General features: G+C 39.4%; 1 protein-coding gene across 1 annotated transcript in view; it reads right to left on the reverse strand.

The window, feature by feature from the left end:
- The window catches only part of LOC126248487 (hydroxysteroid dehydrogenase-like protein 1), a 123162-nt gene extending 103867 nt beyond the window's left edge, over window positions 1–19295 (reverse strand). The window contains exon 1 of the mRNA XM_049949512.1: window positions 18994–19295. Within this exon, the coding sequence (XP_049805469.1) occupies window positions 18994–19201 (208 nt within the window). The 5' untranslated portion in view covers window positions 19202–19295. The remainder of the gene's footprint in view (window positions 1–18993) is intronic.
- Between the last annotated feature and the right edge of the window lie 217 nt (window positions 19296–19512).

Consider the following 19512-nt stretch of genomic DNA (forward strand, 5'->3'; position numbering starts at 1 on the left):
ATTGCTTCTTCAATGTACAGACTGAACAGTAGGGGTGAAAGACTACATCCTTGTCTTACACCCTTTTTAATACGAGCACTTTGTTCTTAGTCGTCCACTCTTATTATTCCCTCTTGACTGTTGTACATATTGTGTATGACCTGTCTCTCCCTGTAGCTTACCCCTGCTTTTCTCAGAATTTCAAATATCTTGCACCATTTTACATTGTTGAATGCTTTTTACAGGTCAACAAATCCTCTGAACGTGTCTCAATTTTTCTTTAGTCTTGTTTCCATTATTAACTGCACCATCAGAATTGCCTCTCTCATGCTTTTACCTTTCCTAAAGCCAAACTGACAGTCATCTAGCACATCCTCAATTTTCTTTTCCATTCTTCTGTATATTATTCTTATCAACAAATTGGATGCATGAGCAGTTAAGCTGATTGTGCAATAATTCTTGCACTTGTCAACTCTTGCCATCTTCGGAATTGTGTGGATGATGTTTTTCCAAAAGTCATATGGTATGTCGCCAACCTGATACCATTCTACACACTAATGTGAATAGTCATTTTGTTACCACTTCCCCGCAACAATTTTAGAAATTCTGATGGAATGTTATCTATCCCTTCTGCCTTATTTGATCTTAAGTCCTCCAAAGCTCCTTTAAATTCTGATTCCAATACCGGGTCTCCTACCTCTTCTAAATCAACCCCTGTTTCTTCTTCTATCACGTAAGACAAATCTTCCCCCTCTTAGAGGCTTCCAAGGTATTCTTTCCACCTATGTGCACTCTCGTCTGCATTCAACAGTGAATTCCTGTTGCACTCTTAATGTTCTCACCCTTGTTTTTAATGTCACCGAAGGTTGTTTTGACTTTCCTGTATGCTGAGTCAGTCATACCGACAATCATTTCTTTCTCAATTTCTTCACATTTTTTGTGGAGCCATTTCGTCTTAGCTTCCCTGCACTTCCTGTTTATTTCATTCCTCAGCGACTTGTAATTCTGTATTCCTGAGTCTCCCAGAACATTTTTGTACTTCCTCCTTTCATCAATCAATTGAGGTATTTCTTCTGTAACCCATGGTTTCTTCGCAGTTACCTTCTTTGTACCTATGTTTTCCCTCTCAACTTCTGTTATCGCCCTTTTTAGCGATGTGCATTTCTGTTCAACTGTACTGCCTATTGAGCTATTCCTTACTGCTGTATCTATAGCCTTAGAGAACTTGAAGCATATTTCGTCATTCCTTAGTACTTCCATATCCCACTTCTTTGCGTATTGATTCCTCCTGTCTAATTTCTTAAACTTCAGCCTACTCTTCATCACTACTAATGTTGTGATCTGAGTCTATATCTGCTCCTGGGTATACCTTACAATCCAGTACCTGATTTCGGAATCTCTGTCTGACCATGATGATATCTAACTGAAATCTTCCTGTATCACCTGGCCTTTTCCGAGTATACCTCCTCCTCTTGTGATTCCTGAACAGAGTATTCACTATAACTAGCTGAAGTTTATTGCAGGACTCAATTAATCTTTCTCCTCTCTCATTCCTTGTCTCAAGCACATATTCTCCTGTAACCTTTTGTTTTACTCCTTCCCCTACAACTGCATTCCAGTCCCCCATGACTATTAGATTTTCAGCTCCTTTACATACTGTATTGCCCTTTCAATATCCTCATACACTTTCTCTATCTCTTCATCTTCAGCTTGTGACATCGACATGTATGCTTGAACTATCATTATCAGGGTTGGTTTGCTGTCGATTCTGATAAGAGTAACCCTATCACTGAACTGTACACAGTAACACACTCTCTGCCCTATCTTCCTATTCATAATAAATCCTACTCCCTTTATACCATTTTCTGCTGCTGTTGATATTACCCTATACTCATCTGACCAGAAATCCTTTTCTTCTTTACACTACACTTCACTGACACCTATACTAAATCTAGATTGAGCCTTTGCATTTCCCTTTTCAGATTTTCTAGTTTCCCTACCACGTTCAAGCTCCTGATATTCCATGCCCCGACTCATAGAATGTTATTATTTTGTTGATTATTCAATCTTTTTCTCATGGTAACCTAACCCTTTGCAGTCCCCTCCCGGAGATCCGAATGGGGGACTATTCCGGAATCATGACACTTCTTCAATTACAGGCCACATGTCCTGTGGATACAAGTTATGTGTCTTTAATGCAGTGGTTTCCATTGCCTTCTGCATCCTCGTGCTGTTGATCTTTGTTGAGTCTTCTGCCTTCAGGGGCAGTTTCCCACTGTAGGACAAGAGAGTACCCTGAACCTCCGTCTGCTCCTACGCACTCTTTGACAAGATGTTGGCAGAGTGAGGGTGACTTCTTATGCTGGAAGTCTTCAGCCACCAATGCTGATTATTAATCAAAATTTAAGCAGCGGCGGGATTAATACCCGGGACCAAAAACATTTTGATTATGAATTAAAGACACTACCCCAAGACCACCGGTCCAACTCCTTATCATTACTATAACATGATTTCAAATGATCCATCTCCTTTAACATCCAGTGCTGATGAAGTGCTAAAAACACTCCAACATTGTCCAAGTGATGCCTTGGAGTGTTGTTCAGAGATAATTGCTGTCTGAATAAAACCATTATTGCAAAAGTTCCATAACTACAATCAGTCTTCCTATTATGAAAACTGAGGAAGTAGTATTATATATCAACTCTCTAAACACTTGCCATGGTCTCTCTCTCTGATTGTCCTTTATACTTGTAACCTCACAACCTAAAATTTTGCACAATTCTCTACATATAATCAACATCTGAAATTTCATAGTGTGTGTCTGCCCCAGATTGTGAAGTAAGAGTTGCTGATATGCTTCCAGACAGGTTGCATATTAAGCTGAACTGGAGATTTTTGGGACAGGCTTGGATCAAGTGTGTGATGCAATCTTGCCAGTTCCAAAAGCTGTCTTGATGGTCAAACAAGTTAATTGGACAGCTAATTCTTAAACCGCTCTAATGAGAAACTATCTCTGTAGCGTCAACTGGTTTGTGTGGAAGGTAGATCCAGATGATCAAGTGGACAGATGTCATTCAACCACTTTTCATTGTGCTATGTCTGTCAGTGTAGGGGAGTAAAACAAGTGTCAGTGGGAAAAAAAAAGTGCCTGGTGGACACAGAATCCCATCATACATTGTGTGTTCCACCCTCCTACATATAGGTGGTGTGGAGAAAGCTGCAGAATATAATCAATGGAAGCTTTTTTCAAAAAAGAAGAAAAAACAGCCTGTCTGAGTGGTACTAAATGAAGGAAACAAGTTACTACCATTATTGACATGTGCAGTAGTACAGCTACTGTTTGTATTTTTCTTGCAAGCAGGATAATTGTAATGTATGTTGTTCACGTATACAACTAGTGCTGATGTTCATTTCTATTATTATTATTATTATTAATTATTATTATTATATTCAAATCAATGGCTACCACTTAGGCCTGTTTCCCAACAAAGACATCAGTTTGGTGGAGCATACATAGCACACAAGTTGAAGCAGCATCAAAATCTGTCTTGTAAACAGAAGTACAAAGGGGCAAGGGGGGTTATTTCTTGTGCAGAGTTTCAGTTCATCCACATGTGCTCTGCATTTATTCCATGTGGAATCAATTTCTCAGAGAGGCCTTTGTCTCTCTTTTTTCCCTTAGCCAAATGCATGGGAGGTGGTAATGAGGAGCCTGTTAGTTCCCTTGGTGTCAATTGTTTGTGTTGGAGGATAGTTACTCCACATGTAAAATAAAATACTGTAGCATTATCTGAAATATTAATCCTACTTTTCCTATATTTCCAATATCACCCCCCCCCCCCCCCATGAGTCTTTCTTTTCAAGGATGATTGAATTGTTTGGGAGTTGATTTTTCACCATTGTTGTCATGTGTTTAAGTCAATAACAACTGTGAAAAGGCTTAGTGATGAACTCATATAATTCAGCCACCAGTGATTTACAAGGTCTTTAGGCTTCTTCACTGTCTCCTCCATACCCTATTCCTATTCCAAGCGCCAATGACAACTTTTACTTGAATGATAGCAAAAGCAAGTGAATAATTCAACAGAAAAGATGAATGCTTTTGTTTTGTTCAAATCTCCACTCGCTAATTATAACTCTACCATTAACTACACGTAAACCGGTGATAGAGAAAATGTGTGAATGTAACTTAAAAAGCTGGTGAGTAAATTCTAATACACTGTATAAATATTTGCCATCAGTCGGTCATATTCCTTATATCAACTGGAGTATTTTAAAAATTCAGGAATTCCCTTCAAAATATGTATTTAGGAAACAGAATGATGTTCATGTGGGTGTGCAGCTGTTGTTTGTATTCTATTTTTACTCAGGGTTCACAGAAATAGATAAGCAATATGGAGAGAGATATCATTATAGAGTCTGTGGTAGTTGTACAACTTGGCACATTACGGCAAAGCTTCTGTCTCTGAATACCCAACCGCTCTTACATGCGTAATGAATTTTATAAGAGTGCTTCAGTTTATTTTAATTGGCATATAGTGAATATAAAGTGATATTCAGTTCAACAATCCTTGCAAACCCATAAACCTTTTGATATTTTTCTTACCTTAGCAACAAGGTAACTTGAAAACACAAAAGCAAACAATAATATTAACAATCAAGAGATCACATCAAACACCACATCAATTGCATTTTTTGCATATCTTGTGGCTCAGATCTTGTTGCTGCTGATGATTATGGCTTTCAGAAGGCTAAACATATAAGGTCATCCAATCAGTGTACCCCAGACATCTTCATCTAGAGTGAATTCTGTACACAGTTGTGAGAAGGTTTTCTAAATTTTTGTGTAGCATGTATCTCACGCAGGATGTGGGAACCAGCCTGATATTCACCTAATAATCTACTGGATAGATTCAAACTGGGGCTGGAATGCCTCACTGTGTCCCAGAAATGGGTGCTAACACAATCACTACAATCAACCATGTCACCAGTGCCTCACGGTGTAAGACTGACTGGTCCAATGCCACTTGAGTCTTATACAGTAAATGACTATGACATTAGTGAATCTAGAGTTATTCCATCACCCTAATAGATTATATTGAAAAATCTAGATTTATATAGCAACATAAAATAATACAGTAAGTCGGATGATCTAGCAAAAATAAAATCTAGAACCATCTCAAGATTTGCAGAACTTTTGGGATCTGGACAAAAGCAGTGAAACAATCTTGACAACATGTTGTTTCTTACCATTTCCCACAAATGAAAAATACATGTAGTTTTAAACATATTCGATCAAATGGAATGTCTTGTTCTTTTCAGAATCAGAGATTTCTTGCTTCTTTATCTATTTAAGAACTACCAGACCGCTTAGAAAGCAGATGGGTGATTAAGAGTAATAATAGTTCTCTCTAAGTGAATCTTAAAATATCAAATAATGATACACTAAATGTCAGCTTTCAGGATGATGCTTGTTGTAGGCACTTATATACTGTGAGTATATCACAAAATGATGTGTACATATTCTGAGGCATAGAGGCACCTATTCCCACAACTTACGAGACAATAGCTAGGTAACGTCTATGACAACCATCAACATTTCAACAAGTGAACACCCCACCATTTTCGAGGTACAAATGTGACCAGAGAGCACCCTCAGTAAGTGGAGCTATGAAAGAACCATAATACAGTATACACAGAAAGACAACAGACAGTAAAAAGTTAACACACCACACAACCACAAATGATCAATGTCTTAGGTTAACAGTAGTGAATAGTAATCATCAATGTGTGAACAACTGTCCCTTTGTTGTTTGACCAGACACAGAGGATTGCAGGCAGAAATTAAACTAAAACCACCATCTCTATTTATATGGGCACTTGTTAATTTAATCACACCTTCTTCCTGAACAAAACTATCCTAAAAGCTGGAAGTACTCATCAGAATATCTGTGTTGTCATATTCCATAAAATGTCAGGTAACAAGGCAATGTTTTTGAATAGCAGATTTGCTAGGCTACTGTAAGTGTGTGTGAAACTTACACTGTATACACCACTCCTCCACACTCTGACCAATGTATGACACGCCACAACTGCATGGGATGTGGCAGACAACCACCTTACGCAAATCGAGATCATTTACAGACCCTATAAGGCCCCTAATCTTAGATGGTGGTCAAAAAACACACTTTACACAATGTTTCTGCAGTATATGACTGATCTTGCTGGAAATGATTTGCGCGTAAGGTAAAAGTGCGTCAGACTTAGTGCCACCTTGTTATTCCACTCATCCAATTCACAGTTGATTGATAGTGATTTCTGTCTCTTATTTGTCTTTTAGTATAACCACCATGGTGAAAGGTAATTTCTAGGTGGGCTAGTTCAGCTAACAAACTTTCAGGGTCTGAGATGATGTGGGCACCATGACCCAAGGTATAAAGCATCCTTCACACTGAGCTGGATGATGACAACTATCAGCCTGAAGATAATAATCAGTGTGTGTCGGCTCCTTATGAATGTCATGTCCCAATGTACCATCAACATTCCTCCTGGGCAACACATCAAGGAAGAGAAAGCAGCCATAATTTTCCACCTCCTCAGTGAAGGGAATATTCAAGTGGATTGAATTCAGATATTCTAAAACGCTGTTATATTCCATACAGAGGTAGATTTGTATATCTACAAAACATGCAGGTTACAATTCCACCAACCCCATACCTTGTTTCTCAAGATCTTTCATAAACAGATTGGCAACAATAGGTACCAAAGTGCTCCCCATTTCAACTCCACCTGTCTGTCCACAGAACTAGCCACTGAATAAAAAGTAAATGGAAGTTAATATATGCCAAAATATGTATGTTAATTCAATAAACCTAATGTTAACTGATCATTTCATGACCAGTGGGACATGTGTGCCCCACATACAAATTTAATTCCCAGAGTTCACAGGGATATCAAAGTTCCACATCTGTGTGATGCTGCAATCTGGCATTGAAAGTATCACTTGTTTGGACCCAATAAGCTAGCTGTTTGATACTTAATGTGTGAGATATGATTTAATTGTTTCAGTTGTACATCGCGTGCCTCGTGTTTTAAGTAATATTTTTCCTGTTCAAATGTGTGTGAATTCCTAAGGGACCAAACAGCTGACGTCATCGGTCCCTGGACTTACACACCACTTAAACTAACTTATGCTAAAAACACCAAACACACACCCATGCCTGAGGAAGGACTCGAACCTCTGGCATGAGGGGCCGTGCAATCTGTGACATGGTGCCTCTAACTAACTCTGCACAGCTTTTTTTTATCTGCAATATACAGATTTATGCACATATTTATTAATAAAATAATTTTCAATTCGTTTAATGGTCTTGTCTTACAGTGAGTGTGTGTACAGCATTTCTATTTGTGCCTTGTGTTCATATTTGTGTCTAGACTTTTAAATTTATATATTTTATTCAGTGCTGTAATCTTATTTTACTTCCTTTGATTTGATATGAAATGGACAACTCCACAAACCCCTGGTTTGTATTTCTGTGATGAATGCTCACCTTACCCTTCTCTCTATATTTCTCCCAGTTGAAAGCTGCCATACAAGAGCAAGGTGAAAAGAATGTTGGCCACATTTTCCTTCATTACTACAGTTCCACATGATGAAACTGCTAACTACTGCAATGTCAAAAACAAAATAAAAATGACAATGCTATCATGTGACTGAATTTTCTCATGTTGAGAAGTTACAAGGAGCAACCTGTTTTACATGATAAAAAGTGTTCTATAGCCAAGATTGCATACATTATTCTTTATTTTCAACAATAAGTTTTGACAGATTTTGTTGTCATGTTCTGGTCTTCAAAAATTTTTGTTACAAAACATGTTCATTGTTAAGTTACAACCACATGCCACATTGCCATAGTGGTAGATAATGTGTACCACATTATACAAAGGTTGGTCATAAATAAAACATTTACAATTAAAAAGCACCTTGTGGACATGGTCATGTGTGTATATGCAGTGATGACAGATGATTGTTAAAGAGGATGTCAAATTTAACACCTTTCAGCTGTCAATGTTCAACCTTACTTTATTAGGCAATCAGTTTCAGCATTTTACTATTCCATCTTCAGGCCCCTGACCAACATGTAGGAATAATCTACCTTGCTTGTGAATGAAACAGGAGCCAGCAATACTGGTATTAGTAGATATTTGCTACAGTGACTACTTCAACCATCAAGTTGATGGCTGAAAAGTGTTTAATTTGACATCCTCTATCAAACAGCCGAGTCCCACAACCATTGCTAAAAAGATGGGCATACAGGGGTGATTGTTAAGTCTTAATAATCACAAGGTACAGTAAACTGCACATGTGCACATCTGTTCATGTTTGCTTGACATATTCCATTCATTGATGGATCATCAATGAATGGAATATGTCAAGAAAACATAAACAATGTGCAAATCTGCAGTTTACTGTACATTGTGATTTTTAAGAGTTAACAATCATCAGTGAGTGCTACATATTTAGGCAAGGCCATGCGCACGAGGTGCTTTTTAATTGTAATGTTTTATTTCTGACAAACCTTTGCATAAAATCCTACATTTTATCCATTACTATGGCAACATGGCATGAGGTTCTAATTCACAATGAACTCATTTTGTAACAAAAATTTCTGAAGACCACAGGATGACAGCAAAGTCCGCTGAAACCAGTTGTTGAAAATAGATAAGAATTTATGAGATCTTGGCTACAGAAAGTTTTTTACCAAGCTACCGTTTGAGTGACCTACTGCAGTACCGTATCTTTCTCTCCACTGGTAGAAATAGTCTACTCCCCTTACAGCTGTGTAATCTACTATTGCTGTAGGGCACGATATATCTGAGGTTTTACCATCTCCATTTCTGTCTTGTGATGAATCTTGTATCCTTCAGTAATATGGAAAATTTTAATTAATTGAGCAACGAATGCGGTAACTGTAACAAATCAGAGGAATGCGAGTGACTAGACAGACCACACCAAAACCATCAGTCATTTAAATACAATCCCACGAATCAACTACAGAGTTATTAATGTGAAGTACAACTCAACAGAGTAACAAGGTGTCTTGCTGTGGCATATGCCAGAGCACTATTATTACTAAAAACAGGATTAAATAGAATCCCTTCCTTGTGGATGACAAAGTGACCGATGATGATTAAAACACTACAGTTGTTCCCAAACGACATTTACCTCTGAACAGATTTGAAACTCCAACACACAAATGCATTAACAGAAATAAATTGCCATGTCCTGAAGGTGACATTCAAATGATTATCATTTCAGCACAACCACTCAATACAGGCAGGAGTAAAACCATCTAGATTCTGTACATAAGAAAAGATTATGCCGCAGACTTCTCATTCATACATCTTATCTGAGTGTTGTTTGTTTGTGAGATTGTGTTACACCTCATGTAAGAAAGAGAAAGGTCTAACAGCAAACATCAGATTTTGACAGTGGCACAATCGTGGGCTATCACGACTGTGGTTTACTGTTTCTCAATAATGCTGCTCACATTGTTTGGGATCCCACAAATGTCATGCAAATATGGAATCAATGGGTTTTGTAGGGCCGCATTTAACATAATGCAGGATCTCAACTGCCACATGTGACTAGCACCTGAGAGGACAGACACATTGATCACTTGGCCATGCAGGCTTGTACAGACCTTGGCTCTGGAAATGGGCTTCCTCCCAGCAAGACAAGTATCCACACGACAGTGTAACATCAGTAGGAGCACCACAGACAGCCTCCATGGTAACCACTGATGCAGAAACAGAGAGAGGTGTGCTGAAAGTAGTGCACCCAGCAACAACACTGGACACAGGAGTGGTACCATATCTTTCTGCAAAATAACGCATGCTGTGCTGCCTGTTCTTCTCTTATCACCCTCAATACAGAGCGTGTTTAACTTTTGTCCTGATCAGCATGTTCTGGAGATCTCTCACCCATTAAAAGCATTTGGTCATGGGCTGCTGAAAGACTGGTAAACCACCACTCACCAGCTCCTATGATTGATGAACTTCAGCACAGATTTGAATCTTCAGGGAATGACGTACCCACAGTTCTTACCCAAGTTCAGTTCAGTTCTATACCCATCTGTGTCAGAGCCACTGTTCCTGCTTGAACGGCTGCTATGTGTACGAAACTTCACAAAAAAAAATCACCTACAGATTTAATAGTGTACTCTACTATAGGGTATACAAACAGTAAATAAAACCTCAGTACTTGCTACCCTTCCTTGTGCTGTGATTTTAATGTCCAGCCCTACACCTAAAATGTGTGAATTCATTTCCAGTAAGTGAAAGAGTGAGAGGTGATGTCAGAGCTTGGTAGCAATTATTAGTTGATACAAAATAGAGTGGAAACAATTAAGTGCAAAATATAAATGCCTGCCAGTGAAATCTCAAAAACTGATATAACGCATGAATTAATCACCAACCACATTTAAACTGTTATTTTGTGGAGAAATATGCTTATAATGTACAACATGATATTATCATTGAAATGCACAAGGCCTGACTACCTCTTGCACAGTAATAGCAACACGTGAGTAGTGACGGGTAGTGAGGCAGAAACATGTGAGAATGATTCAACAACCGACTGAGGTCCAAATATAGCACAGGTGGCAAAAACAAAATAAAATTAAATTAAAAAATAAGAGTAACCTTACTGGCCTCAGCTGTACTGTGATAAAAAATCCACATACTTTTTAGTGAGAATAGTACATACCAATATCCGTCCAGATGACCTTAACCAAACATAAATAGTCCTGTAATTGTGACAGTGTTCACAAAGGTACAAATTCGATTTTGGCAGATGAAGCTGCTCTAAAAAATTGTTTCACACAACTGAAATGTTGAGCAATCAGCTGCAAATCCTGCCTACACGGTCTTACAGCCCAAGATGGTAAATATCAGCCTTTGTCATACATAAATTGTTTACTGTGACAGTTTTACTCAAATCAATGCCCTCATAGTCAACTCTTTACATAGTAATCTATCAAAAACTTAAAACATATGCTTGCACATCATCAGGGACACTGTGTCCCCACATGCCTGATTCCACTGATCTGGCCACAATAAAATGTACGGATATCTCATTTTACCCATATTGTGCTCGACTCTGATTCATACGGCCAATACTATTCATTTATTGCACATTACGCGGGTGAGTTCGCCTATATGTGGAATGTGTCCCAATTATGATTACATGTAATTCACTTACAATTTACTACCCATGAGATCTACAAACAGATAAAGTCTTACAAATAAAATAATAAATGACTCTTCTCTTCACACTTCAATGGTTTCATATTCAGAACAGACTGGCAGACACAGTCATCGTCATATTACTGGGCAGTCAGTCCAGCGATATATACACTACTGGCCATTAAAATTGCTACAACACGAAGATGACGTGCTACAGATGCGAAATTTAACTGACAGGAAGAAGATGCTGTGATATGCAAATGATTAGCTTTTCAGAGCATTCACACAAGGTTGGCGACGGCAGTGACACCTACAACGTGCTGACATGAGGAACATTTCCAACCGATTTCCCATACACAAACAGCAGTTGACCGGCGTTGCCTGGTGAAATGTTGTTGTGAGTCCTCATGTCAGGAGAAGAAATGCGTACAATCACGTTTCCGACTGATAAAGGTCGGATTGTAGCCTATCGCAATTGCTGTTTATCGTATCGCAACATTGCTGCTCGCGTTGGTCGAGATCCAATGACTGTTAGCAAAATATGGAATCGGTGGGTTCAGGAGGGTAATATGGAATGCTGTGCTGGATCCCAACGGCCTCGTATCACTAGCAGTCCAGATGATAGGCATCTTATCTGCATGGCTGTAACGGATCGTGCAGCCACGTCTCGATCCCTGAGTCAACAAGTGAGGACGTTTGCAAGATAACAACCATCTGCACGAACAGTTCGATGACGTTTGCAGCAGCATGGACCATCTGCTCGGAGACCATGGCTGCGGTTACTCTTGACGCTGCATCACAGACAGGAGCGCCTGTGATGGTGTACTCAACCACGAACCTGGGTGCACGAATGGCAAAATGTCATTTTTTCGGATGAATCCAGGTTCTGTTTACAGCATCATGATAATCGCAACTGTGTTTGGCGACATCGCGGTGAACACACATTGGAAGAATGTATATGTCATCACCATACTGGCGTACCACCCAGCGTGATGGTATGGGGTGCCATTGGTTACACGGCTCAGTCACCTCTTGTTTGCATTGACGGCACTTTGAGCAGTGGACATTACATTTCAGATGTGTTACGACCCATGGCTCTACCCTTCATTCGATCCCTGCGAAACCCTACATTTCAGCAGGATAATGCACGACCACATGTTGCAGGTCCTATACAGGCCTTTCTGGATACAGAAAATTTTCGACTGCTGCCCTGGCCAGCACATTCTCAAGATCTCTAACCAATTGAAAATGTCTGGTCAATAGCGGCCAAGCAACTAGCTCGTCACACTATGCCAGTGACTACTTGATGAACTGTGGTATCGTGTTGAAGCTACATGGGCAGCTGTACCTTTACATGCCATCCAAGCTCTGTTTGACTCAATGCCCAGGCGAATCCAGGCCGTTATTACGGCCAGAGGTGGTTGTTCTGGGTAATGATTTCTCAGGATCTATGCACCCAAATTGCGTGAAAATGTAATCGCATGTCAGTTCTAGTATAATATATTTGTCCAATGAATACCCATTGATCATCTGCATTTCTTCTTGGTGTAGCAATTTTAATGGCCAGTAGTGTATACAATAAAAAAATATATTCTAACATAGTGAGCCAAGTGGGGAGAATAAAAGGTCTTCGTCTAAGAGACATTTCATGTTCACATTTAATATGACTATGTTGCTTTTGAGATACTATTCCAATGCCACTGGAACTACAATAAACAATGTGGCCAGGACGCTATCAGGTTTGTTTTATTTTGCAGAATACAGAGAATTCTCTACGCAACTGTGTATGGTTATTGTTTTTCGTTCACTTGCTATTGATTTCGAAGATTAACAACTTCATCTTCAGGCATATGAACTCTGTGATCAATGTGGTACACCACTAGTATATCCACTTAATGCAATGCAGTATCCTCAGGTTAGTTACTACAGAACTATGGGGAGGAGAGAGGGCTTCAAATCCATAAAAAAAAATCACACATAAATGTGGCTGGACTGGCATCAAATAAGAAACGGCAGATAACACTTCTGCATACACTAAAAATATGGTTCGTTCCATTAACTATCATTATTGCGCTCACAGTGAACTGTACCCAAGATATTCAGAGAAGCTACGACTAAAGTGCACAACTGCACAGTCACCAAGAAGTGCACAAATAGGAGTGTGCCTTGGTGGAATAATAACTTGGAAATTCAAAGAAAACAGGTACAAAGACTGTTTAACATTGCAAGATGTAAAGGACAATGGCTAAATATCATGAGGCCCTTGTCAACTACAACCTTGCAATCAGACAAGCAAAGAAGACATCCTGGAAGGCATTTTGTGAGGAAGTGGATAGCAAGGCTGCTCAAGCCCAAGGTCACAGAATCCTCACTAGAGTACTAATCAATCCAGGAGGTACGTTGAGGAAGGAGGATGGGGAATATACAAAGACAGCACATGAGATGCTGGAACTGCTCCTCAAAACTCACATTCCTCAATACACTCTGCAGCACAATACAAACCAGAATGTGATCCCGGAGAGACAATGGTTCTCAGGCACTTGAAGAGAGGACTGGGAATCGGCCAAGGAGTGTGTGGACTTCAAAAAAATCCAATGGGTGGTAGGAACATTCCAACTGTTCCAAGTCACCTGGCCCAGATGGAATTTTTACAGCTCTCCTACAACAGGCAGGAGAGTATCTCATAAGAGTCCTATGCAGGTTATCCAGAGTTAGCCTAGCAGTAGGATTCATTCCCAATGCTTGGAGGGCAGTGAAGGTTTTTCTTCATTCCAAAGCCAGGGAGAATTCATCATACCAAGGCTAAGGATATGAGACCAATCAGTCTGTCCTCCTCCATTCTCAAAACATTGGAAAAGCTGGTTAATGTATACATTGGGGAGAGGAGGCTAATTAGGGCCCCTCTACATTCAAACCAACACGCATATCAACCAGGTAAATCACATGAGACAGCTCTCCACCAACTTGTTGGGAGGGTGGAGAAAGCACTTCACTTCCAAAACATATCTCTCTACATCTTCCTGAATATTGAGTGGGCCTTCAATAACATGACCTTCGATTCCATGATAAGGGCAGCAGAGGTGCATGACCTACGGACCACTATATGTTGGTGGACCAGGGCCATGCTTAGTGGAAGGAAGGTAGAGGTTACCATAATGAATGAAAAGATGGTAACTAACACCATTAGAGGCTGCCCACAAGGAGTTCTGTCCCCTTTATTGTGGAATGTAGTGGTGAACGAACTCATTGAGGAACTAAATTCCAGACAATGCTTCTGCCAAGGATACACAGATGACCTTAGTGTCATAGTAATACTTGACAAATATATTGACACAGTTAGAAATATGGCACAAGGAGGATTGGGCACTGTGCAAAATTGGTGCTTTAAACAGGATCTGAGGGTTAATCCTAAGAAGACTGTTATTGTGCCATTTACGAAGAGGCATATCCAACACTCAAGGTGGAATCTAAAGCTCTTCAATGAAACTCTATCTGTGAAGGGGATAGTGAAATATCTAGGCCCCAGAGGTATGCACTGGATATACACCAAAGTGGTTAGACCTATGATTTCCTACGGGGCCGCAGTGTGGTGGAAGGAGGTCAAACAGCGGGTTGCAGCTAAGGAACTTGGTAAGGTGCAGAGACTGGCTTGCTTAGCCATAATAGGCAGAATTAGCAGCACACCAATCGCTGGGATGGAAGACATGCTGTACATGCCTCCACTACACCTTTGGGTCAAGATGGAGGCAGCAGATGGGGCATACAGACTTAAAACTGGCAAAAACTGGATATCATCTGGATATCCAGAATCACATACTAACATAGTGAGTGAGGTAAACATAGGAATGGCTGCAGAAATGCCTGCTGACTATATAACAACTCCCAACTGCTTCAACAACCCTTACAATATAATAATTGGAAGCAGGAAGCAGTGGGGAAAAAACAGTTCTACACCATACAGGGGACATTGTTTGGTTCACCAATGGGTCAAAATCAGACCAAGGTGTTGGGGCAGGAGTGTATGGGGTTAAGCCAAGACTGGAGGGCATCATCTCTCTTGGAAAACTGGCCTCTATATTCCAAGCTGAAATTACTGCAATCAGGGCATGTGAGAAAAGAGAATATGTGTAGGTGCTACAATGACCATAGCATCTACATCTATTCAGACAGCCAGGCAGCCCTGAAATCACTGGCAGCTCCTGCAATAAGATCTAAGATTGTTGCAGAATGCCACAGAGCTCTGGTGGAGCTATAGGGAAGCAATAGGGTAAACCTAGTGTGGGTCCCTGGCCACTCGAGGATCTGTGGCAATGAACAAGCCAACAGATTGGCCAGGAGGGGGGAAACGACTCCATTTATTGGCCCAGAACCTGTCCTGACAATCACCAAGGCTATGATCAAACTACAACCACAGAACTGGCTCAGGAAACAGCACATAGAATACTGGACCAAGGCCTATAAACACAAACATGGTAAGGTAATGAAGCCAAAGCCATGTTTTAAAAGAATCTCTGTAATCCTGGGATTGAGCAGGAAAGAGATCAAACTCATGACTGGACGTATGACCGGCCATGGGAATTTCAAAAAACACCTACACACAATGTGTATAACGGAAGAAGACTCTAAATGTAGGATCTGTGATGAGGGTGAAGAAACTGCATCACACCTAATCTTCGAATGCATGGCATTGGAGAGCAAAAGATACAGAATCTTAGGGACAAGTAAACCTGAAGAAATTGTGTCTAACAAAAAACTGGTAAAGGAACTCCTTGCACTATTTAAGAGCAGTGGTTGGCTTTAGTAGATATACAGGGAGCGATACCACACAATAAACTCGGCTTCGGTGCAGGCAGTGGTGGGTAGCTGTTTTAGCTTCACTGTCAAAATCAATCAATCGATCAAAGTGCACTACCTGTGTCGGTGACTCATTAGTTGCACGCTGCTATTTCCAATTCGGTTTTGTTAATCATAGCCAATTGAGTGTTAATATACAGTAGCCAATGAGAATCTCTCAGTCTAACCCAGATTTTTCTGAATATGTCACGATTTCCGAGACTGTGATTAGGGTGGGACCTAATAGACATTTATAATCTTTGTTGACACAGATGACTGCCTGTTTTTATAATATATGGTATTTTTCAAGGGTGTGGTTAGGGTGGGCCTTAATTGCACATCTTCAATTGCTGAGACCGAAACAAAATACCAGCTAACTTAATTTACAAAGCATACAAAATTATGAACTATAATGTGATTGGCTACCCGCGTCCCATTAGTGATTTTTCATTTTCACTTCCTATCACTCACCAGGGAAACCATTACCTACAGCAGCATGTAATGGAAAGTATGCAAACACCATAAACACACTTCTACGAAAGCTATTGTAGGGGTGAAGGATTTAGAGTTGTGAAACAGCAATTAAAATCGAGCATGCTGTGCCAAACACCATGTTCTGCCACTGGGTGCTTAACTCCACTCTTGGGCAAAGTTTGGCAGAGGCCATTCTTCCTGGTGGACTGCTGGCAGTCACATCTAGCACTGGGGTGTGTCCCATGTGGTAAGGGGTTGGGAGTAGGTGTGCAGTAAGAATGGACTATTGTTTTATGTAGACTGAACAGGCAGTGGCATATCACGTTGGGAGTGCTGGAAGAGATTGTGGGTCAGATGTTCCTCATGATGATAAGTAGTCTCAGTGCTGGTGAAGAATGTGGTTAAGTTGTTCTATTCCAGTATACTAAAGATCTTACTAATGCCTTCACAAACAATGTGCAGTTAGGCCAGTCAATGTATACATGCTGGAGTATGTATACAATATATATCTGAAGAAGGATTTGTCCAAGAACCAGCAATATTCTTAGTGTTGATCAAGTGTATCGACAACCGAGTGCCTCAACTGTTGGTCAGTTATTACCTTTACTCCTTAAATCTTTAGACTGTGTGCAAACACAATGTTTTATGAACATACTGGCAAAGAGTATGTCATCAACATGTTATGCCCTTGGCTTCCTATCATCAGTGGGTAGCAGTCACTGCCTTGCTGTTACATACTATCTCTAAGTACACTAAAGTTTTACTTAACTGGCTGTCTTCTAGGGGTCAAAGCAACAAAACAATCAGCACAAAAAGCCCATTAGAATAATATCTAAAAATAGTAGTCAGCCTCATTGTGCAGAAATATTAAAAAAAAGGGGTATTCTTAATGTGCCAAGTAAATTCATTTATCAATCTGTTGTGCACATCAGGAAAAAAACAAAAAGAAAAGAAAAAAAACTCAATAGGTATGTCACAAATAGGTGTATATGCGATCATGAAATAAGAGCCCCATTTTCTATGAGTGACTCAGCTTCAGTTATTTACAACAAAAAATGCATCAACAGGTAAGAGCCAATATGATGCCACATTTTAAGTAAGGACAGGGGACACTATCATATGACTTTGTGATAACCACACAAACATAAATGCAGCAAAGAGTAATTATGTGCTGTTTGCAAAGCAACTATGCATTACTGACAATTTTTAGTTTACGAATAGGTAAACTACATTTGCTACCTTACCCTGCCATATACTGTACCATGCACATTAAAGGTGTAGATGTGGTATAAATTCACATGTTGCATACAGATCATTCATAAAAAAGCAACTAATACCACTTACATGTAACATAACACTATAGCTGTGGGTTTAAAAATGTAAGAGAAAACTGACAAGCATGTCAAATACTTAATGTACGGTAGAGTATATCATTTTCCTGTCGCCCATAATCATTGCATAGCTTCATTGCTAATTACTGAGTCAGTAGCCATTAACAGGGAAGGTTGGAGGAAGGGAATACACAATGTGCAGTTTCAAGACAGAGAACAGAACCAAGGTGTAAATTAGCTTTACAGCACCCCCGACATATGATGGACTTTTACACAAAAATTTCACATAAGTAACTTCCAGAAACTTGGCAAATTAATTTATATTAATAAAAGTTAACTACTTAATATTTAAATCATTCATATTTCTAATAAACCATATTACATCTGTTGAAAATAAAAATTCCTTTATGTAATTAAAGTATTATTTTTCTTCTGGATTACATGCCTTACAATGAACACATTATTTGCCCAAAATATCTCTGGAAGTACTGTAAAGTAAACTACAACCCTGGAGCTGAAGATGCCTGGTTTATTGTTTTATTTACATATTGATTTGCACGGTGTTTTAAAGTTACAAATCAATATTTATGAAACACAAAATACATAAATATTCTATGACCGCCAAGAGGGAATAAATTACACCAAACACAATTTGAGTTCACACCCATTGTACAAAAACATAACAGCTGTGGAAATTTACACACCCATGCTTCGGTGTACAATTAACATTGTACATAACGTCATGAAAAATTTCTTGTGATCAAATTCAGCCTGTTATTTCATTCGCGATATTACCGGCTGTTAAACTAAACCAGTTACACATCGACGAAATTAGCATTAACTACTAAACCACACAATACATAATATAAGGTTTAGCGAATTTCGTATCCTCTCTCTGCCACGGAAAGTGCGATTGTGAATTCTTCGTCGCAATACTCTTTTCATTGCTACTCATAAACAATTCCACACGAGGTTCACACTTACACCTAGAGTTATTACCTGCAAGATTTACTGAATATACAAGGGCAAACACTTTCAAACGAATTTCGCACACCAAACAAACATTACACATCGACAGCTTAAAATCTGAATTTTTACACGAATCAGAATGAGACAAAGCGGTAGATACCTGCCCATTCCCCGTACTGTTTCACCAAACTCCTCGTTCCATTTACACTATATTTTATATACAGTCGACAATATTTCACTGTTTTTACTAAGAAGGAAAGCGCAATCTTTCCTATGTAAAGAGCGCCTACTACATTCACTATATCGCTGTACAGGCCCATATCTTTTGAAATCATATCAATTAACACCCGAGCTGAATCAATATCCATACTTCTCTACAATTACTATCTACCGTCAGTCTTAGTTTATCACAACACTACTTCGCTCATTAATCAACACGCTATCTAAACACAATCATCACAGATCCTACTACGCTTTTCACAACACATTTTGTAATATCTTTGGTTTTAATGGGAACACGGGACACCTGAAAAGGATGTGGTCAGCTGACCAATAATTTGTGAAGAGTTGTCTTAACAAAAGACTAGTACAAGGAAACATGGTCCTGAATCTTTATTTTACTGGGCTGTATTGTTTTATTGATACATAGAAACTGATGTGACGTAAGTCAGCTTGATCA

The sequence above is a fragment of the Schistocerca nitens genome, chromosome 3, assembly GCF_023898315.1.
Source record: "Schistocerca nitens isolate TAMUIC-IGC-003100 chromosome 3, iqSchNite1.1, whole genome shotgun sequence".
NCBI lineage: Eukaryota > Metazoa > Arthropoda > Insecta > Orthoptera > Acrididae > Schistocerca > Schistocerca nitens.